The 22,377-nt window shown below is 49.5% G+C and overlaps 1 protein-coding gene across 1 annotated transcript in view; it reads left to right on the top strand.

Moving 5' to 3' along the window:
- plb1 (phospholipase B1) overlaps window positions 1-22,377 on the top strand; it is a 207,006-nt gene that overhangs the window by 41,609 nt on the left and 143,020 nt on the right. The window contains exons 16-22 of the mRNA XM_085997907.1: window positions 7,432-7,490; window positions 9,390-9,463; window positions 10,794-10,837; window positions 12,459-12,567; window positions 15,515-15,566; window positions 18,154-18,234; window positions 21,512-21,577. Coding sequence (XP_085854033.1) covers window positions 7,432-7,490; window positions 9,390-9,463; window positions 10,794-10,837; window positions 12,459-12,567; window positions 15,515-15,566; window positions 18,154-18,234; window positions 21,512-21,577 — 485 coding nt within the window. The remainder of the gene's footprint in view (window positions 1-7,431; window positions 7,491-9,389; window positions 9,464-10,793; window positions 10,838-12,458; window positions 12,568-15,514; window positions 15,567-18,153; window positions 18,235-21,511; window positions 21,578-22,377) is intronic.

Raw genomic sequence — 22,377 nt, 5'->3', positions numbered from 1 at the left:
TATGTAGTTTAGGGATGTACACACTGGAGTTTAGAAGATTGAGAGGGGACCTCATAGAAGTGTATAAAATTCTGACAGGTCTAGACAGACTGGATGCAGAAGGAATGTTTCCCTTGGCGGGTGAGAACAGAACTAGAGGACATAATTTAAGGATAAGGGCTAAACCATTTAGGACAGAGATGAGGGGGAATTTCTTCACTCAGAGAGTGGTGAACCTGTGGAACTCATTGCCACAGAGGGCAGTGTACGCCAGCTCATTAAATATATTTAAGAGGGAATTAGATATATTTCTACGGGCAAAAGGGGTTAAGGGTTACGGAGAGAAGGCGGGGACGGGATACTGAATTAAAGGATCAGCCATGATCTCATCGAATGGCGGAGCAGGCACGAAGGGCCGAATGGCCTACTCCTGCTCCTATCTTCTATGTATCTATGTATATCCTATGTAATCCTATGTAATCCTATATAATCCTATGTAGGAGTTAGCTCAGGGCGGGACTGGAAGTGGGAATCAGGTAGGGTCAGGGATTGTAGTGGGAATCAGGCCCAATCAAAGATTCACAAAAACTTCATTGGGCCAGTTTGACCAAGTCTGATTCATTCTACAACTGAGCTAAAGACAGTTTTGTCAATTTTCTCAGCAAAGTAGAAATTCAAGTGTTTGAGAAGCCTAGAAGCAGCGATGAGGTGATGTGCGTTCATTAACATGGACAGATTAGGATAGTAGAAAGAGGCCAAATACCCATGGCCTCTCTGGCATACTCCCGCCAATCTCCAGCGGGTGTGCAATGGAAGGGTAGCAAACCTCGCTATGGCTCAGAGTTTCGATCCGCTTTGTTTGGGGTGGGGGGAAAGGCAGGGGCTTTGTTCACCCCAAACAAGGCCATTGTTGCAGGAGGGGGCGTAGCTTTATTTCAAGAGTGAAAGAGATGTGGGCCTACCATGCTTCCCCCACTTTACCCCCTTGTTTTCCACAAGATGCTCCTTCATAAAGTTGATCATAAACTCTGCCAGTGGACATGACCTGAACCCTCAAAGAGGTAGAGGCCATATTTTGGCACAGCAATTTTTAGATGGCCCCCTTACAAAGAGGGCTGTGGGGGCAGCTCTGACCTTCAGAGTCTTCAGCGGACTTGTCAGCCTTTCCAATATGGCGGGCACGCAAGATGCACCCCTAGTGGCATGGGCACCTGCCATTGGAAGGCTAATGAAGGAACCTGATCCTGACAAGCCTTCCGGGATCAGCGGCAGAGATTCCCATCAGGAGCAATACCAGTGTAAGGGCCGACCTGTTTCCTGCAGATTTCCAGGCCCCCAAAACCTTCAAAAGCAAAAATCATTCACTCCACCCTCATAATTTTGATTTGTCAGGTTTCTACAATAAGTGTAATTAACCCTTCTTTCATCAAAAGAGTAAAGTCATTTTGACCATTCCCTATTGGCCAGCCTTCCACTGTAGTATAAGCTTCCTCAGTCAATAGTTAATCAAGGATAATCCCTCAAAGGCTGTCAGCAGTGATAGCACCCAGAAAATCCTGTGTGTGAGTTCTCGGGTGTTATCGTTTTAGCCGGCCTGGGTCGAGCTGGTTTTGGGGTGCACTAGACTAATTGTAAATGTATTTTTAATGGCACCTACCACCCAGATACAAATCATCACAGCCCCAGGACATCGCGGCAGGAGTTCCTCAGGGCAGTGTCCTAGGCCCAACCATCTTCAGCTGCTTCATCAATGACTTTCCCTCCAACATAAGGTCAGAAATGGGGATGTTCACTGATGACTGCACAGTGTTCAGCGCCATTCACAACTCCACAAATAATGAAGCAGTCCATGCTCACATGCAACAAGACCTGGACGACGTTCAGGCTTGGGCTGATAAGTGCCAGGTAACATTTTCACCACAGAAGTGCCAGGCAATGACTATCTCCAACAAGCGAGAGTCTAACCACCTCCCCTTGACATTCAATGGCATTACCATCGCCGAATCCCCCACCATCAACATGCTGGGAGGTCACCATTGACCAGAAACTTAACTGGACCAGCCACATAAATACTGTGGCAACAAGAGCAGGTCAGAGGCTAGGTATTCTGTGGCGAGTGTCTCACCTCCTGACTCCCCAAAGCCTTTCCACTATCTACAAGGCACAAGTCAGGAGTGTGATGGAATACTCTCCACTTGCCTGAATTAGTGCAGCTCCAACAACACTCAAGAAGCTCGACACCATCCAGGACAAAGCAGCCTGCTTGATTGGCACCCCATCCACCACCCTAAACATTCACTCCCTCCACCACCGGCGTACTGTGGCTGCAGTGTGTACCATCTACAAGATGAACTGCAGCAACTCGCCAAGTCTTCTTTGGCAGCACCTCCCAAACCCGCGACCTCTTCCCCCTAGAAGGACAAGGGCAGCAGGCGCATGGGAACACCACCACCTCCAAGTTCTCCTCCAAGTCACACACCATCCTGACTTGGAAGTATATCGCCGTTCCTTCATCACCGCTGGGTCAAAATCCTGGAACTCCCTACCTAACAGCACTGTGGGAGTACCTTCACCACACGGACTGCAGCGGTTCAAGAAGGCTGCTCACCACCACCTTCTCAAGGGCAATTAGGGATGGGCAATAAATGCTGGCCTTGCCAGCGATGCCCAGGTCCCATAAGTGAATAAAAAAAACAGATACAGGCCAGGACAAAAGCAGAGTGTGTTGGATCCCATGCAGTGCTAGACTATGGGTCAATACCCGCTGTCCTCACCCTAAGTGCCCACAGTGGCCACATATCTGACCTAATTTCCACTGTAGTAGCACTGCTGCTTCTAAACTATTACTAGCATTATCATCTCCAGGAAAATCTAAGACAGAAAGCATTAATATGTTGCAACATTGGATGAATCCAATTGGCTTTCTGTGCGTAATTATCCTGTTGGGATCGACAGAAATCAACAGGCTGAGACTTTCTTTTGGTAAAGGACAAAACGTGTCCTGCTTTTATCACATCTCCACATGGACTGAAAAACCTCAGCCCCGTGCAGGGTTACAAGCAGGGGCTGATGAGTCATCACGTAACCCGACACTCTTAAAAGGCCCGACACTCTTAAAGGGGCCCTGCACCAATAACCCAACCCAGCATGTACATACCACAGCATTGCTATACAAAGTGAATTGTGTTAGGTACATATAACAGCATTGGGTACACATTGTGTTATTGTCCCTTTGTGGCCTCCGCCACATACGTCCCCCCAGAATTCACAAGTACTGGCAATGTCAGTCGTCGGGGGGGCCGGATCAATCGGTTGGAACGGCTCCTCGATTCCGGGTTGGAGACCCGGGGGTTCGTCGGGGGGACCTCGGGCGCTCGGTGGTGAACGGAGGGCGTGGAAAGCGGAGGTCGGCCCCGTCTCGGGGGCTGTGCCAACTCAACGGGTCGGTCCAGATCCAGGTGGGCCGGCTTGAGGCGGTCGACGGAAATGCAGTCTGGCTTGCCGCCGACATCTACGACGAAGGTCTTGTCCCCGGTTTCCAAGACGTGGAATGGCCCATCGTAGGGTGGCTGCAGAGGTCCCCGGTGGGCGTCGTGGCGGACAAAAACGTACTCCGCCGCACGAAGGTCGAGTGGAATGTGGGACTGCGGGAGGCCGTGCTGCGACGTGGGCACCGGAGCGAAAACCTTGGCGTTGTCTAGAAGGTCGGACCGCTGATGGGCTGCGGACCAAGGCTCCGTTGCGTTGGGGACGAAACCCCGGGAACCCGCAGCGGCTGTCCGTAGACGAGCTCGGTGGACGAGGTTTGGAGGTCCTCCTTGGGAGTGGTCCTGAGTCCCAGCATGACCCACGGGAGTCTGTCGATCCAGCCGTCGTCTCGGAGGCTGGCGCGGAGCGTGGCCTTCATGGAGCAATGGAACCGTTCGCACAACCCGTTGGCCTGAGGGTGGTAAGCTGTGGTGCGGTGGAGTTTCCACCCGAGGCCTTGGGCGACGGCGTTCCAGAGCTCTGACGTGAACTGGGGCCCCCGGTCGGAGGAAATGTCAGATGGGGCGCCGAATCGGGCGATCCAAGTGCTGATGAACGCCCGAGCTACATCGGCGGCCGTCGTCGAAGACAGCGGGACGGCTTCCGGTCATCGGGTGGCTCTGTCGACCATTGTGAGGAGGTGGGTGAACCTGCGGGAGGGCGGCAGGGGCCCTACCAAGTCCACGTTAACGTGGTCGAACCACCTCTCGGGTACTGCGAAAGGCGCTGTACCTTGGAGCATTGGCATACCACGCAGGTGCTGGCCCAGTCGCGCACGTCTTTCCTGAGCCCGTGCCAGACGAACTTGGCCACCACCAGTTTCTGCGACGGCTTCCTGCCTGGGTGGGAAAGATTATGGATGGCGTCGAATACTTGCCATCTCCACCCTTCGGGCACGACGGGACGTGGCTGCCCAATGGAGACGTCGCACAGGAGTGTGGTGCCGGAAGCGTCGAACGTGATGTCTGCAAGTTGAAGGCCCGTGACCGCCGTTCTGTAGGCCTGGACATCCGGGTCGGAGGCCTGGTCGGTCGCCATGCGGGTGTAGTCGACTCCGGGGTGTACGGCACTGGCGACGGCTCGGGAGAGGCAGTCGGCGACGGGGTTGTCTTTCCCAGCCACATGCTGGATGTCCGTCGTAAATTCCGAAATGAAGGCCAAGTGGCGTTGCTGACGGGCTGACCACGGCTCGGAGACTTTGGCCATGGCAAACGTCAACGGTTTGTGGTCCACGAACGCCGTGAATGGGCGGGCCTCCAACAGGAAACGGCAGTGTCGGACAGCGAGGTAGAGGCCGAGGAGCTCGCGATCAAATGTGCTGTACTTCCGCTCGTTGGGGTGGAGCTGCCGGCTGAAGAAGGCGAGTGGCTGCCAGGCGCCATTGACCCACTGTTCTTGGACGGCGCCGACCGTGTAATCCGAGGCGTCGGTGGTGAGAGTGATCGGTGCATCGGGCATCGGGTGCGCCAGCATGGTCGTGTTGGCCAGGGCCCTCTTGTCTGTGAAAGCAGCGGCCATCTCATCAGACCAGTTGATGGTGAGTTTGTCGGGCTTGCCTTTGAGGGCCTCGTAAAAGGGGGGCCACATAAGCTGGGCTGCTCGGAGGACGAAACGATGGTAAAAGTTCACCATGCCCAAAAACTCCTGTAGGGCCTTAATGGTGAGGGGTCGCGGGAAGTCCATCACGGCCTCCACTTTCGATGGGAGTGGCACCGCCCCATCCTTCGTGATGCGGTGCCCGAGAAAGTCGATCGAGGACAGCTCGAACTGGCGCTTGGCCGGGTTGACGATTAGGCCGTGTTGGCTGAGTCGTTCGAAAAGAGTCCGGAGGTGGGACACATGTTCCGTCCTGGAGGCGCTGGTGATGAGGATGTCATCCAGGTATACGAACAGGAAAGTCAGGTCCCGTAACACGATGTCCATGAGGCGTTGAAAAGCCTGTGCGGCGTTTTTGAGGCCAAATGGCATGCGGAGAAATTCGAATAGCCCGAATGGGGTGATCACCGCGGTTTTCGGAACGTCCTGCGGCCGGATGGGGACCTGGTGATAACCTCGGACGAGGTCCACTTTCGAGAATACCACTTTCCCGGCCAGGCGGGCGGAGAAATCCTGGATGTGTGGGATAGGATAGCGGTCGGGGGTCGTCGCGTCGTTGAGACGCCGGTAGTCTCCACACGGGTGCCACCCACCGCCTGGTTTTGGGGCGATGTGGAGGGGCGAAGCCCATGGACTGTTCGACCGGCGGATGATGCTGTGGCGCTCCATGGTGTCGAACTCGGCTTTGGCGATGGCGAGCTTCCCCGGGTCGACACGCCGAGCGCAGGCGTAGACGGGTGGACCGGTGGTTGAAATGTGGTGTTCTACCCCGTGTTTGGTGGCGGCGGACGAGAACGTGGGTCTCGTAAGGTCCGGGAACTGGGTGAGGAGACGGGAAAACTCGTCGGAGGCCACGAGTGCGCTGGACAACAGCATCGTGCTGGACCTACTGAGGGAACACGGGAGCGAGCTGAAGGTTTCAGCGTTGATGAGATGTCGGTTCTTGACGTCCACCAAAAGGCCATTGGCGCAGAGGAAGTCAGCGCCGAGGAGGGGGGTGGACACTTTTGCTGTGACAAAGTCCCAGGTGAACCGTTGCCCGCCCAAACAAAGCGCCACGTTCCGTGTCCCGAAGGTGCGGATGGAACTGCCGTTGGCGGCTTCGAGGACGGGGCTGTGGTTCCCCCCTTGGATGTCTATGGATGACGCGGGCAGGATGCTCACCTGGGCGCCCGTGTCGCAAAGGAAACGGCGCCCGGAGTCGGAGTCAGTAACAAACAACAAGCTGCCTGAACGGCCGACAGCCATAGCAACCGACGAGTGGTCTTTAGTTTGCTGCGACGTGGGAAAACTGCATGGGGGCCGGCACCTCCGGGCATTGGGGCCGAACTGTGCATGTTAGAAGCAGAGGCCTGAGGGTTGCCGCCGTTGGGCTGTATCAGTGAGGGTAGGGCTCCGCGTGGCCGCGCAGTACTGTTGCCCGGCGGAAAAAAATTGGTCGGCCTCCTTGGCCAGGTCGCGGAAATCGGTAATAGAAGAGTTGGCTAGCGCTGACCGTACCTGACCTGGTAGCTGCTGGAGGAACAGTTCCTTGAAGAGGAAACACGGCGTGTGTGTGCCCAGGAGGGCCAGCATGTGGTCCATCAGCTCCGAGGGCTTGGAGTCGCCAAGCCCGGGCAGGGAGAGGAGCCGGCGAGCGCGTTCAGCTTTGGTGAGGCCGAAAGTCCGTAGAAGGTGCGCCTTAAGCGTGTCGTATTTGCTGTGCTCCAAGAGGTTTTCGAGCAGGTTCACGACTCTGGCCGCGGTGGAGCTGCTGAGAGCAGAGACGACATAGTAGTACCTCGTGTCGTCCGCGGTGATGTTCTGGATTGCAAATTGAGCTTCGGCCTGGGCGAACCAAGCGGTAGCCTGTTGTTCCCAAAACTCGGGTAGTTTGATGGAAACGGCGTTCGTCGCCATTTCAGAAGAGGCCTTTGGAATCGTCCAAAGGAGCAGCGGGGTCACCAATGTTGGGATCGACAGAAATCAACAGGCTGAGACTTTCTTTTGGTAAAGGACAAAACGTGTCCTGCTTTTATCACATCTCCACATGGACTGAAAAACCTCAGCCCCATGCAGGGTTACAAGCAGGGGCTGATGAGTCATCACGTAACCCGACACTCTTAAAGGGCCCGACATTCTTAAAGGGGCCCTGCACCAATAACCCAACCCAGCATGTACATACCACAGCATTGCTATACAAAGTGAATTGTGTTAGGTATATATAACAGCATTGGGTACACATTGTGTTATTGTCCCTTTGTGGCCTCCGCCACACTGTCTTTTTTTTTGCTCCAAGTACCGCTGTTTAAATGTCGCTCATGTCTAGTGCTTTTCTTCCTCCACCAGTCCATGAGCTCAGGCCGGCCGACATAAGGGTGATCGCTGCCCTGGGAGACTCCATCACGGTGAGTGTGGACAATGTTGCAGTGTATTTCATTTCTTCATCCACAGGAGATAAAACAAAATCCCTTTTCGGGGCTGTGCTGGTATTGTTGAGATTTACCACGCTTGCTTTATGGAACATACTATTTGCAGCTACAGGGGCACTGCGCCATCCCTCAAACCTGCCAGCTGCTGCGTGAAACTACCAGCTATCCTTCAGATACTTTGGGGGTACTTAGCCTGGCAAGCAGACTGGTACTTGTTCAATTGGATGGCGGAGCCAGCGAACTTTAATGGACCAAGGTCCGTCCTAATTTCCATTCCCTGCCTCTGCCATCTACTTGAACAAGAGGAGAGGCGGTGGATAGGGTCATAATTGATAAGAAGAATATAAATATTAAACTTTAAATTTAAGCTAATTTAGCTTCCAACATGGGGAAGTTTGTCTTTAAGGCCTGTTGCGCTGTGCAGAATTCCCTTTCAGCTAAAGTGAATTACATAGAATTTACAGCACAGAAACAGGCCATTCAGCCGGTGTTTATGTTCCACACTCCCACTCTATCTCACCCTATTGACATATCCTTCCAATCCTTTCTCCCTCATGTACTTATCTAGCTTCCCTTTATGCAACTATACTATTCGCCTCAAGCACTCCATGAATCACAGAATCCTCACAGTGCAGATAGAGGCCATTTCAGCCCATCGAGCCTGCACCGACACATGTCCCACCCGATCCCCATAACCCCTACACCAACACATATCCCACCCTATCCCCACGTATTTAATCCCCCCTAACACTAAGGGTCAATTTATCATAGCCAATCAACCTAACCCGCACATCTTTGGACTGTGGGAGGAAACCGGAGCACCCGGAGGAAACCCACACAAACACGGGGAGAATGTGCAAACTCCACCCGAGGCCGGATTCGAACCCGGGTCCCTGGCGCTGTGAGGCAACAGTGCTAACCACTATGCCACCGTGCTGTCCTGAAGTGGTGAATGAGTAGGGATGAAGGTGCCTGCATAAAAGATGGTACTGGTACTTGTGAGGAGATTACAGTCTTAATTCAAAGTTGATGATTTAAAAAAATGTCCAATACAAATCAAGCCGTGGCTATTCCAAGTTCTCGATATCAACCCTCTTTTTTTAATAAAATAGGAGCGGGAGTAGGCCATACGGCCCCTCAAGCCTGCTCCGCCATTCAATAAGATCATGGCTGATCTTCTACATCAACTCCACTTTCCTGCCCGATCCCCATATCCCTTGGTTCCCTTAGTGCCCACAAATCTATCGATCTCAGTCTTGAATATACTCAATGACTGAGCATCCACAGCCCTCTGGGGTAGAGAATTCCAAAGATTCACAACACTCTGAGTGAGGTAATTTCTCCTCATCTCAGTCCTAAATGGCCAACCCTTTATCCTGAGACTGTGACCCCTAGTTCTAGACCCTCCAGCCAGAGGAAATAGCCTCTTAGCATCTACCCTGTCAAGCCCTCTAAGAATTTTATATGTTTCAATGAGATACCAAGGTGAGGCCAGGTGTCCTATTCCCAAGGCAGTGAGATAATTGGAAGGAGAGTCTCTAGTGATCTTCCCTCATGAGCTTTCTGGCAGTCAGCTGAGTGTGGTATTGGGTGATGGTTAGTAGGAGGCCCCCTTGCCCCTGTTCCTTGGTCTCCCAGGGAGCAGCAGGTGAAGAAAAGCTGAGGGGGGATAAAAAGAGGGTTTTGTGCCTTTGTTGGGAGTATAACATCTGAAAAAAATGACCACAGGACTCTCCCAATGTCTCGCTAGATATGCGCAAAAGCCAGTGTGGCACTCAACCAAACAAACCAACATTGTGAATTGCACAATACAGTCCAATTCGGCGTCAGCTTTGAAAATAGTACATTAAATCATGTTTTCCATCCATGCTGTAGGCAGGTAATGGAGCGGGATCGAAGCCCAATGATCTTGTTGACATTCTCACTCAGTACAGAGGACTTTCCTGGAGGTTAGTAACTGTTGCTCCCCCTTTCAGTTTAGTGACATAAGTAAAGCTTCACCATTTTGTTCTCGGCTTCTTGTGTGTCTATTGCTAATCTTTAAATGGGATTTCCAGAATGGGGCTGTATAGTAACGGTGAATACTCACTTCTAAACCTGGGAATTCCTGGCGAACCCCAATCCTGATTTTCGGATCTGAAGCTCTATCTACCAGATCTCTGAATCTCAAATTAGGATTCATTTCTCGGAACGGGAAGTTCTGTTTTTATAGAGCTTCAGGTGTTGTTGTCTCGACACCATCAACAACAACTTGCATTTATATAGGGCCTTTAACATAGCAAAAACATCCCAAGGTGCTTCAGAGAAGCGTAGTCAGACAAAAGCTGACACCAAGCCACATAAGGAGACATTAGGGCAGGAGACCAGAAGCTTGGGCAAAAAGATAGGTTGTAATAAAAGAAACATTTACATTTATATATCGCCTTTCACAACCTCAAGACATCCCGAGCCCTTTACAGCCAGCAAAGTACTTTTTGAAGTGTAATCACTGTTGTCATGTAGGAAATGGGGCAGCCAATTTCCACACAGCAAGCTCCCACAAACAGCAATGTGATAATGACCAGATAATCTGTTTTTAGTGATGTTTATTGGGGGATCAATATTGGCCAGGACACCTGGGATAACTCCCCTGCTCTTCTTCAAAATAGTGCCATGGGATCTTTTCCGTCCACCTGAGAGAGCAGCCGGGACCTCAGTTTAACGTCTCATCTGAAAGATGGCACCTCAGACAGTGCAGCACTCCCACAGTACTGCACTGGAGTGCCACGCTGGGTTTTGGACTCAGGTCTCTGGAATGAAACTTGAACCCACAACCTTCTGAGTCAGAGGCGAGAGTGTTACCAACTGAGCCATGACTGATACAATCAACATCCTAAAGGAGGAGAGAGAGGTAGAGTGGCAGAGAAATGTAGGGAGGGAATTCCAGAGCTTAGGGCCTAGATGACTCAAGGCACAGTCGTCAATGGTGCCAATGGCGATGGAAGTCGGCGATGCGCAAGAGGCCAGGATTGGAGGAGCGCAGAGATCTCGGCGGGTTGTAGAGCTGGAGGAGGTCACAGTGATAGGGAGGCGCGAGGCCATGAAGGGATTTGAACAATGAGGACGTCCCATTGCTAAATTGGTAGGCCTTGCAACCGTTTTATGCCCGATAAACAGGCACAAGGTGTACCAATTTCTACCCCAATGTCTCAGGACGTTGCAAGTATTTTACTTCCATTTCATAATCGGTGTGTGACTGGAAGCAAAGAGAAATGAACATCTATCTTTTATGTTACACAGCATCGGGGGAGATGAGAATATAACAACTGTCACAACATTGACAAGTAAGTGACGCATATTCTACCAATATTGTTGATTCACATCATTTTCTTTAGCTATCACTCTTCAGGATTGTTATAATTACAGTTACAGGAAACTCTCAATTTACCGGCACCCAAACAACCGGAAATCTCGGTTAACCGGCAAAATTCAGGAGTAGGTTCAGTTAAGTTTTTCTTCATATTAGTGGCCGTTCCTGGATCTGTGGCTGTGTAATTGGGGGTTTCTGCACTTGTTGCTAAGCAACAGGGACACTTGGTCTGTGGCCGGGGTTCCTGCAGCTGTTGCTAAACAACAGGGAAGCCTGGATTTGTTGCTGTGTACGGAGCTCTCGTACCTTTTAACTATAACTCTCTGTAATCCGGACTTTTTGATAAACCGGCACCATGCTGGTCCCGTCGGTGCCGGATAAAAAAGAGTTTCCTGTACTACCATAATACACGCCACTTAAACCATTAGTATTTCAGAAGCTAGACTGGCATCCCGGGGATCGCCCCCTCCCTCGCACAATGTTCCTTCCCCCCCACCACCCCCCCCTTCTATAATAGGCGTGGGTCCAATGTTCCCATTATAATGAGCTGGAAGGGCCTGTTCCAAGCCTTCTGCCTCGCTCTTGATGCCTGGGACCATTGGCAGCCCCAGCTAAAGTCTCCCGAAGATACCTGGCACAAGGCCCTGCCCTGGGAGCCCCACCGACTGGAGGGGTCTATGCAAGTCCTGGGCGCAAGGCTGAAAGTGGAGAAGACAAGTCAATACTTTTTTTTCATTTCCTCCTGATGACTTGCTCTCCAGCAGCCACTACAAGGTCCGGCTGTCGGCAGCCAGTCGTTCAACCACAGGCTCTGAGGCCTGCATCTGCGCTGTTGCTTCCTGCCCAGTTTTTATAAAGCTGCAAGACTTGGGGGACAGGCTTGTGCCTGGAGTGCACACAGGCCCTGCAACTGGCCTGGGGCAGGAAGTTCCTGCGCTGAAGACACTCGACACCATCCAGGGCAGAGCAGTGAATTTGTTTGGTGTCCCTGAAACTAGACTCCATATCCACGCACTTTATCACAAGCGTAATGTGACTGCAGCATCCACAGTTTACAGGCTGCATTGCAGTAACTCACCAAGGAGGTTACTTTGACAGCACCTCCCTCCCCTGCGATCTTGGCCACCAAAAACGACAAGAGCAGCAGTATCCAAGTCGCACAACAATCCGGACTCTGACATAAATCGCCGTCCCTTCATCATCGGTGAGTCAATCTCCTGGAATTCCAAACCCAACACTATTGGAGGAGAACCATCAGCATACGGTCTTGCAGCGGTTCAATGAAAAAGCCCAGCAACACCTTCTCAGGTTGACAGGGGAAGGGCAATAAATGCGGCCTTGCCACCGTCACCCACATTCTGAGATCAGTAAGAAAATTGGTGTGATGCTCCTATCGGGGCTTAACAGGTATCCATAGATGAAACTACGCTAACTGCTTCCCTGATCCATTTATAATTCCGCACTAGAATCTCCAACACACGGTCTCCTGTTTATGTCTCTATCAGATGGTGATATCAGGGAATGTATATTGTTAACCTCTAGTATGTATTTATAGTTCCATAACACTTGGATGTTATGCCTTATTTTCTTTCCAGATATCCTCCGTGAGTTTAACCCTTCGTTGGTTGGATATTCCACTGGTATTGGTCGCCAAGACACTCCCCAGTCTTTCTTGAATCAGGCTGTTGGAGGAGCTGAAGTTGCGTATGTCTAATTTCTCTGGGTTATTACATGGGTGTCTGGTCTTGTCATACCTGGGTTATTACATGGGTGTCTGTTCTTTTCATACCTGGGTTATTACATGGGTGTCTGTTCTTTTCATACCTGGGTTATTACATGGGTGTCTGGACTTGTCATACCTGGGTTATTACATGGGTGTCTGGACTTGTCATACCTGGGTTATTACATGGGTGTCTGTTCTTTTCATACCTGGGTTATTACATGGGTGTCTGTTCTTTTCATACCTGGGTTATTACATAGATTCATAGATTCATAGAAGATAGGAGCAGGAGTAGGCCATTCAGCCCTTCGAGCCTGCTCCGCCATTCAATGAGATCATGGCTGATCATCCAATTTCAGTACCCTGTCCCTGCCTTCTCCCCATATCCCTTGATCCCTTTAGCCTCAAGAAATATATCCAACTCTTTCTTGAATATATTTAATGAACTGGCCTCCACTGCCCTCTGTGGCAGAGAATTCCACAGGTTCACCACTCTCTGGGTGAAGAAATTCCTCCTCATTTCAGTCCTAAATGGCTTACCCCTTATCCTTAGACTATGACCCCTGGTTCTGGACTCCCCGGCCATCAGAAACATCCTTCCTGCATCTAGTCTGTCCAGACCTGCCAGAATTTTATAGGTTTCGATGAGATCCCCTCTCAATCTTCTAAACTCCAGTGAGTATAAGCCCAATCGACACAATCTCTCCTCATACATCATTCCTGCCATCCCAGGTATCAGCCTGGTGAATCTTCGCTGCACTCCCTCCATGGCAAGAACGTCCTTCCTCAGGTAAGGTGACCAAAACTGCACACAATACTCAAGGTGCGGTCTCACCAAGGCCCTGTACAACTGTAGCAAGACATCCTTGTTCCTGTACTCGAACCCTCTTGCTACGAAGGCCAACATACCATTTACCTTCTTAACCGCCTGCTGCACCTGCATGCTTACCTTCAGCGACTGGTGCACAAGAACACCCAGGTCTCTTTGCACTTCCCCTTCTCTCAATCTATTGCCATTCAAATAATAATCTGCCTTCCTGTTTTTGCCACCAAAGTGGATAACCTCACATTTATCCACATTATAGTGCATTTGCCATGTTTCTGCCCAATCACCCAACCTGTCCAAATCGTACTGGAGTTTCACGACATCCTCTTCACAGCTTACCCTCCCACCCAGCTTTGTGTCGTCTGCAAATTTGGAGATATTACATCCAATTCCCTCGTCCAGATCATTAATATATATTGTGAACAGCTGGGATCCTAGGACCGATCCTTGCGGTACCCCACTAGTCACTGCCTGCCACTCGGAAAACGACCCGTTTATTCCAACTCTTTGCTTTCTGTCCGCCAACCAGTTCTCTATCCAAGTCAATACCTTGCCCCCAATCCCATGTGCCTTAATTTTGCACGCTAATCTCTTATGTGGGACCTTATCGAAAGCCTCCTGAAAGTCCAAATACACAACATCCACTGGTTCTCCCTTATCTATTTTACCAGTTACATCCTCAAAAAATTCCAGTAGATTAGTCAAGCATGATTTACCTTTTGTAAATCCATGTTGACTTTGTCCGATCCTGTCACTGCTTTCCAAGTGCTCTGTTATTACATCTTTTATAATAGACTCTAGCATTTTCCCCACTACCGATGTCAGGCTTACCGGCCTATAATTCCCTGCTTTTTCTCTACCACCTTTTTTGAATAGTGGGGTAACATTAGCTACCCTCCAATCCATGGGTACATGGGTGTCTGGACTTGTCATACCTGGGTTATTACATGGGTGTCTATTCTTTTCATACCTGTGTTATTACATGGGTATCTGGTCTTGTCATACCTGGGTTATTACATGGGTGTCTGTTCTTTTTATACCTGGGTTATTACATGGGTGTCTGTTCTTTTCATACCTGTGTTATTACATAGGTATCTGGTCTTGTCATGCCTGGATTATTACATGGGTGTCTGTTCTTTTCATACCTGGGTTATTACATGGGTGTCTGGACTTGTCATACCTGGGTTATTACATGGGTGTCTGGTCTTGTCATGCTTGGTTTTGGGTGTCTGGACTTGTCATACCTGGGTTATTACATGGGTGTCTGTTCTTTTCATACCTGGGTTATTACATGGGTGTCTGGACTTGTCATACCTGGGTTTGGGTGTCTGGACTTGCCATACCTGGGTTATTACATGGGTGTCTGGTTTTGTCATACCTGGGTTAGTACATGGGTGTCTGGTCTTTTCATACCTGGGTTATTACATGGGTGTCTGGACTTGTCATACCTGGGTTATTACATGGGTGTCTGGTCTTGTCATACTTGGGTTTGGGTGTCTGGACTTGCCATACCTGTGTTATTATATCCACTCCATCCTTACATTGTGGAGTTGAATAGTTTATGTGTGCTACATGATTAATCTGAGAGTTGTGGAGAGGTTCCACAGTCCTTTATCTTCTTGAGTTTTACTAGTGGTTGGTTGTCACCGTCAGACGATTGGATGGCTGAGGGAGAGTACACGACAGGGAAAATTGCCCATGGTCTGTGGAGGGAATGGGCTTAGTGGGTGAAATGCCTCCCACTCATTCCAAACTCCAGTTCTTATGATAACATTGTGATGCCAGCTTGCCAGTATTCACGGGCATACCCCACTGGTGACAGTGAACTCAGGCGCTCCCTCAATAGGACAACCAAATGTAAGATGAATGATGGGGTTGTCATAATTCTGGGGAGAATTGGCTGTCACTGGTGACATAAATTATATTTACAAGAACGATGCTTGTGTTCTGTGCCAGGAGAAAAAATGAAACAAGAGAAAAAAATCCATTAAGAAAAACAATTAAATGAATCAGTTCTACAATATTAAATCTCAACCAGTTGAACAAACCCTGTTTAGGATGGAGCTTGCTGACTATATCTTCCTTTGTTCTCCAACATTTCACAGGGAGTTGATGATCCAAGTCAGAAAACTGGTGGAGTTGCTGAAAAATGATTCGGTAAATCTCTGACGTTATTAACAAAAATCTCGTGGCTTTAGGTTTACACAAAGCTGCCTCATGCCTGGCACCGAGTTGGCAGTCTCTCTGAGAGACCATAGGACGATTGATGTGGGAAACGGTCTTCTCAGGTTGGGGCTGAGACACAGAGAGTGGAGGAAGCTTTGCTCTGCCTCTCAACTCTGCGATACTTGGCCTGGGAGTCGGAGGGTTTCAACTTTACAACCATGCTCAATTTTCTCAATGCTCCATTGGTGTTCCAGGACAAAGCAGCCTGCTTGATTGGCACCCCATCCACCACCTTAAACATTCACTCCCTCCACCACTTCCGTGGCTGCAGTGTGTACTATCTACAAGTTGCACTGCAGCAACTCGCCAAGGCTTCTTCGGCAGCACCTCCCAAACCCGCGACCTCTTCCACCTAGAAGGACAAGGGCAGCAGGCGCATGGGAACACCACCACCTCCAAGTTCCCCTCCACACACCATCCTGACTTAGAAGTATATCGCCGATCCTTCATCATCGCTGGGTCAAAATCCTGGAACTCCCTCCCTAACAGCACTGTGGGAGTACCTTCACCACATGGACTGCAGCGGTTCAAAAAGGCAGCTCACCACCACCTTCTCGAGGGCAACTAGGGATGGGCAATAAATGCTGGCCTTGCCAGCGACGCCCAGATCCCATAAGCGAATAAATGAAAAAAATACGAATGATCCGGTCCTCCAGCAGGCTATCGCTCCCCAAACCAGCCCGCCTGTAATTTCATCTCGATTGCGATTGACTACACATGAGTTATCCTCTATTTGCCGTCCATCCATCGTGCTCTTTTACCGAGTCCATTCCATTATCCTTCTCACGGTACCCGGGCGAGCGTCGCCCTGCCAGTTCCTGTTCTATAGACCTTTCTTAGTCTTGCTTAACATCAAGAAATGTCTGTATCCAGGGTTTCAAGTCCATTCTTTTAGTCTTCCTTAAAAACAGGTAGCAAAGGCCCATATTGAAAAGTCCCTCAGAGTGTTCGATGCTACTGCTGAGAATCTTGAGTGGAAAGAGTTCCGTTCCCCAGCATCTTTCACCTTGATCAGCACAGAAAAGAAAGTAAAAGAAAAATAAATGGCATAACTCCTCGTAATTTATTTGATTGAAATTACAACATACATACACACACACAGAGTTATATAAACATGTATACAAGACAAATATAGAACTGTTCAGAGTCTATATTTTTTTTATGCGTTCATGGGATGTGGACATCGCTGGCAGGGCCAGCATTTATTGCCCATCCCTAATTGCCCTTGAGAAGGTGGTGGTGAGCCACCTTCTTGAACCGCTGCAGTCCGTGTGGTGAAAGTACTCCCACAGAGCTGTTAGGGAGGGAGTTCCAGGATTTTGACCCAGCGACGATGAAGGAACGGCGATATATTTCCAAGTCAGGATGGTGTGTGACGTGGAAGGGAACTTGCAGGTGGTGGTGTTCCCATGTGCCTGCTGCCCTTGTCCTTCTAGGTGGCAGAGGTCGTGAGTTTGGGAGGTGCTGCCGAAGAAGCCTTGGCGAGTTGCTGCAGTGCATCTTGTAGATGGTACACACTGCAGCCACGGTACGCCAGTGGTGGAGGGAGTGAATATTTAAGGTGGTGAATGGGGTGCCAATCAAGCGGGCTGCTTTGTCCTGGATGGTGTCGAGCTTCTTGAGTGTTGTTGGAGCTGCACTCATCCAGGCAAATAATATCCAGAGTTAGGATCCTCTGTTATATTTCCATATAATAACTAAATTAGACAGGTAGACAAAGGAAAGGAAAGACACAAGAGGGGTGGGAGAACTGGCTGTGGAGATATACAGGCTATTGGGTGGATAGGCTGAAATCAGGATTGACCAGCAATCAGTGGACAAGCTCTGCAGAGCGGCAAAGATGTGAAGATAGGGATGGACAATTGGATGCAGCAACCAAACTGCAAAATAAAGAGCAGTATAGACATGGTCCACTGGGTAATACGGTTGCCAACTCTGGTTGGACGTACCCCTGGAGGTTTCATCACATGACCTCCTGTCTCCAACTGCCCCACTCCCTCGCTCCCGCCATTGGATGCCCGACACTTACATCCTTGCAGCGCACGGCTTTCCCACGCCATTTGGAAAGCAAACAGGGTCTTAATTATCCGAATGGATGAATACCTTTATACGCCGGCTACAGTGTTTTATAACTAATGCATATGTTCAAAGAAAATGGAAAAAAAAGACACTTTTTTTTAAGACCCTATTATTTTTCTCCTGGGTGGCTTGCAGTGGTGTCCAGAAGAATAATCTTTAATTCCTGGAGACTCCAGGATAATCCTGGAGGATTGGCAACCCTAGTGGATAATGGGATCAAGAAACAGACCATAGGAGAAATGAGCACTGGAGTAGAAAGCCAGGCAGAGGATTGAACGAGCGGTGGAGAGATCAGCATGGTGATGGGCAAGTGACCAGTGGGAGACACAGCCTGTGAGGTGCACAGATGGTCACACGGACAGTGGGATGGACAGTGGGGCACCAGCCCACGGAGGGTTGGCAGTGGATTGCTAATGACTGTGTGACTGTGTTTCAACAGAGAATCAATTTTCAAGAAGATTGGAAGATGATCACCTTGTTTATCGGAGGGAATGATCTCTGTAGCTTTTGCAAGGATCCTGTAAGTGATATTGATACAGGCTGATGTTGAACCTTCACTAGAGTGTAGTACTGTAGCACTATGTTTCCTCACTTAGCTCCACTGAACAGTGTTTTTTCTTTCACTTTTCGCTCTGCTCTCCCCTCCCCTAGCCCCATGGCAACTCATGCTGGGAAACAGCTCCACAGGATAAACAATCTTCAGAGAGATTTGCATCCACGATATAGATGGGCTGAGATACGGTGGATGGATTTTAATGTGGATAAATGTAGGAAAGAAAGAATTGCATTTATATTGCATGTTTCACATCCTCAGGATGCACCATATTGCTACACAGTGTAGTCACTGTCATGTAAGTAAATGCAGTAGCCGATTTATGCACAGCAAGCTCCCACAAACAGCAATGAGAGGAATGGCCAGTTAACTTGTTCTTGGTGATGTTGGTTGACGGTTGAATGTTGGCCAGGACACCAGGAGAACTTCCTGATCTTCTTAGAATTATAGAATCATAGAATGGTTACAGTACAGAAGGAGGCCATTCAGCCCGTTGAGCCCGTGCCGGCTCTCTGCAAGAGCACTTCAGCTAGTCCCACTGTCCCTACCCTTTCCCCGTAGCCCTGCAATTTTTTTTCATTCAGGTACTTATCCAATTCCCTTTTGAAAGCCATGATTGAATCTGCCTCCGCCACCCTCTCAGGCAGTGCATTCCAGATCATAACCACTCGCTGCGAAAAAAGTTTTTCCTCATGTCGCCTTTGGTTCTTTTGCCAATCACTTTATATCTTTGTCCTCTGGTTCTCGACCCTTCCACCAATGGGAACAGTTTCTATCTACTCTGTCCAGACCCCTCATGATTTTGAACACCTCTATCAAATCTCCTCTCAACCTTCTCTGCTCTGAGGAGAACAACCCCAGTTTGAACCATTCTTGTAAATCTTTTCTGCACCCTCTCTAAGGCCTTCACATCCTTCCTAAATTGGACACAGGCCGAACCAATGTTTTATAAAGGTTCATCATAACTTCCTTGTTTTTTTCACTCTATGCCTCTATTTATGAAGCCCAGGATCCCATATGCTTTTTTAACCGCTTTCTCAATCTGCCCTGCCACCTTCAACGATTTGTGCACATATACCCCCAGGTCTTTCTGTTCATTCACCCCTTTAGAATTGTACCCTTTAGTTTATATTGCCTCTCCTCATTCTTCCTACCAAAATGTATCACTTCGCACTTTTCTGCGTTAAATTTCATCTGCCACATGTCCGCCCATTTCAACAGCCTGTTTATGTCTTCTTGAAGTCTATCACTATCCTCCTCGCTGTTCACTATACTTCCAAGTTTTGTGTCATCTGCAACTTTTGAAATTGTGCCCTGTACACTCAAGTCCAAATCATTAATATATATCAAGAAAAGCAGTGGTCCTATTACTGACCCCTGGGGAACACCGCTGTACACCTGCCTCCAGTCTGAAAAACAACCGTTCACCACTACTCTCTGTTTCCTGTCACTTAGCCAGTTTCGTATCCATGCTGCCACTGTCCCTCTTATTCCATGGGCTTCAACTTTGCAAGCAAGCCTATTATGTTATTAAAAAGTAGTCCCCTACAAAAAGATAAGTCAGTGCTGATCAGGTCAACTGTACAGGTAGATGTGGCCTCGGGTTAACTCTCTCATCTGGAAGATGAAGAGCAATGCGTTTGGAATGGTAAACGTGTATTATATGAAAGGGTCTGTTCTAGACATCCTGGTGGAAAGTGCCAGGAGCGTGCATTGGTAAAATGTAGTTGACTATCTCTACCGTTTTACAGTCAACCACAACACTAAATGGTACTGTCCGTGTCCCATCTTCACGGGACGTTGGTGGAAGTGCATGCATGCTTGCTAGTGTCTGGGGAAATTCATGCCTACGAATGGACCTTCTGATTCACAAGATAAATCACAAGATCGTTCTGGATGAGGAAGACCACTGGGTTCACCCTAGCCAACAGATCCAGGAAGAAGCTACGGTTCTCCTCCATCACAGCATCTTTCTACTGGTTAAATGATTCTAGAGTTCTAGAAGGGCATTCCATACGCTGGTCACTCTTTGTGATCAGTTCTTAATTTGCCTTGAATCTGTGCCATTTTGTTCCATTGACATGGTTTGGAACATAGGAAGAACATAGGAACGGGAGCAGGCCATTCAGCCCCTTGGGCCTATTCTGCCATTCAATTAGATCATGGCAGATTTGCACCTCAACTCCATTTACCCATCTTGATTCTACATCCCTTAATACGCTTACCCAACACTTTATTGAAGCACTGCTCTGGATTCACCTTATCCATACCATTTACCGTCTACAGGGTCACCACTGAGTTGTCTCTTTTCAAGGCTGAGCAGCAGCGTGCTTTCCAGTCATTCCTCACAACTCAGTCTTGTGACGTTTAACAAACACTCTAATTTTCTCAATGTGAAACCAAAAATCAGATTCTCACTGAAGATAACAGGCAAATTCAGCAAGGCTGCACTCCGGGGTGGGGGAGGAGAAATCCCACTTGCACTCAAAACGGAGTGACTGCTCCGCCGCTGGTCCGTGCTGGCCTGAGACCCGAGCCAAATTCGGCATCGGGCCTCTTTTGAATGGAAGCGGTGAGCTGCGAGTGTTAAACAGGCGTCACGATGCAGCTCACTGGTCGGGGACTGATGAGTTCTGACCTTCTCTAACACCGAGCCGGACCGCAGGTAGGTCCTGGTTGGGTGGGGGGTGTGGAGGGGGTAGCTGAGCTGCTGCACCCCCGCCCCCGCACCTCCCCCCCCTGTAATTTTCGACTCCTGGCTGTCCATTTTTCATTTTTCAGGCACAGAACGGAGGCCGTGAATTGAATTTCTCCCGCCTCCCCTCCACTCGGTAGTAGACAAGCCAGAGACAGGGCTCTAGCACCGATTCTCCAAGCCACGGTCAATTTATCCACTAGGCAGTGCTGATATACATATTCCCCAAGGTTTTCCCAATCGTAACACCGATGTTAAGCCATTAAAATGAATGGGCTACTATTGCTGTAAGTCAGAAAAGCTAGGCCAGTAGGTACTTTAAATACAGCCAGTCTTTTTCTCTGATTAGATTGGACTTGTGTTAGATCTCTGCAGTGAGAAAACCTGTGGGGTCTTGATGTGAGCAGAATGGTGCTTGCCTTCTTAACAACCGTCAGTAAATTTTAAAGTAATTGTGCTGTGATGGACTATGAGATGTTTCAGCATAATAAAGTGCAATATAACTTCTTATTCTTAAGTAATAATTATCCATTCTTTTATAATCTGCAGAACAGATATTCTCCAGATAACTTTACAAACAACCTACAGGAAGTGCTGGATATTCTTCACAGCGAGGTAAGGGTAACAAGTGCATTTACTTTCCATGTTGTGGCTGCTGCCACTTTGTGGTTTTAACCGATTGGCATCTTTCTACTCACCCTCAAAACCTGCTGTTTGGTTGGGGGTCTTGCCAAGAGCTGTGGTATGCCATTGATCCTTGTTCTTCCTTTTGCCGCTGATTGAAGTTCTACATTCACAGCATGATAGATTGATGCCCGTAGGAGGGTGCAACATGGCGCTTGGATATTCCTCAGCCACCACCTTGGCGCAGGACAGGTGCAGCGCATCAGAGGTGCGTGCTGCCCGTCCGACCTGCCGTGCCCCTGAATTTGGTGGGCACAGTCGGACTGGCCCTCTCTTCCCCCTGCCCGCCAGCGCAGGCCAACTCCCTAGTGCTGCGTATCAGAGTTGGGATCAAGGGGCACAGCTGTAGGCCTGAGAAGCCTGAGCTGCGGCCTTGGCCACCATCCTCGGTGTCTCACTGCTGCTGTTCTCCAACAGCAGTCAGATGGCCTCAACACCCGAGGATCCTCTGGCTCCCTGAAAAGATAAAAGAAAGCTTACCTTTGGGAGGCCCTTCGCCTTGCTGCTGGGCCCCCTCAGACCCTTCCACCCCCCTCTTCATCCCTCTCCCCATCTCCCCCCACCCCCACCACACGATCTGAGAGGAGGTTTTTTTAATATTCAGTCACGGGATGCGAGTGTCACTGGCAAGGCCAGCATTTATTGCCCATCCCTAAAATGGCCCCGATGTAAGATTCAGCTCCAGCTTCCAGGAGGACATGAAGCACCCATCGGTCAAACTTCAAGGTTTG

This window comes from Somniosus microcephalus, chromosome 9 (genome assembly GCF_052327205.1).
Source record: "Somniosus microcephalus isolate GS21.2 chromosome 9, FLI_Smic_1.0, whole genome shotgun sequence".
NCBI classification, from domain to species: Eukaryota; Metazoa; Chordata; class Chondrichthyes; order Squaliformes; family Somniosidae; genus Somniosus; species Somniosus microcephalus.
This window is presented reverse-complemented; position numbering and strand designations above follow the sequence as displayed.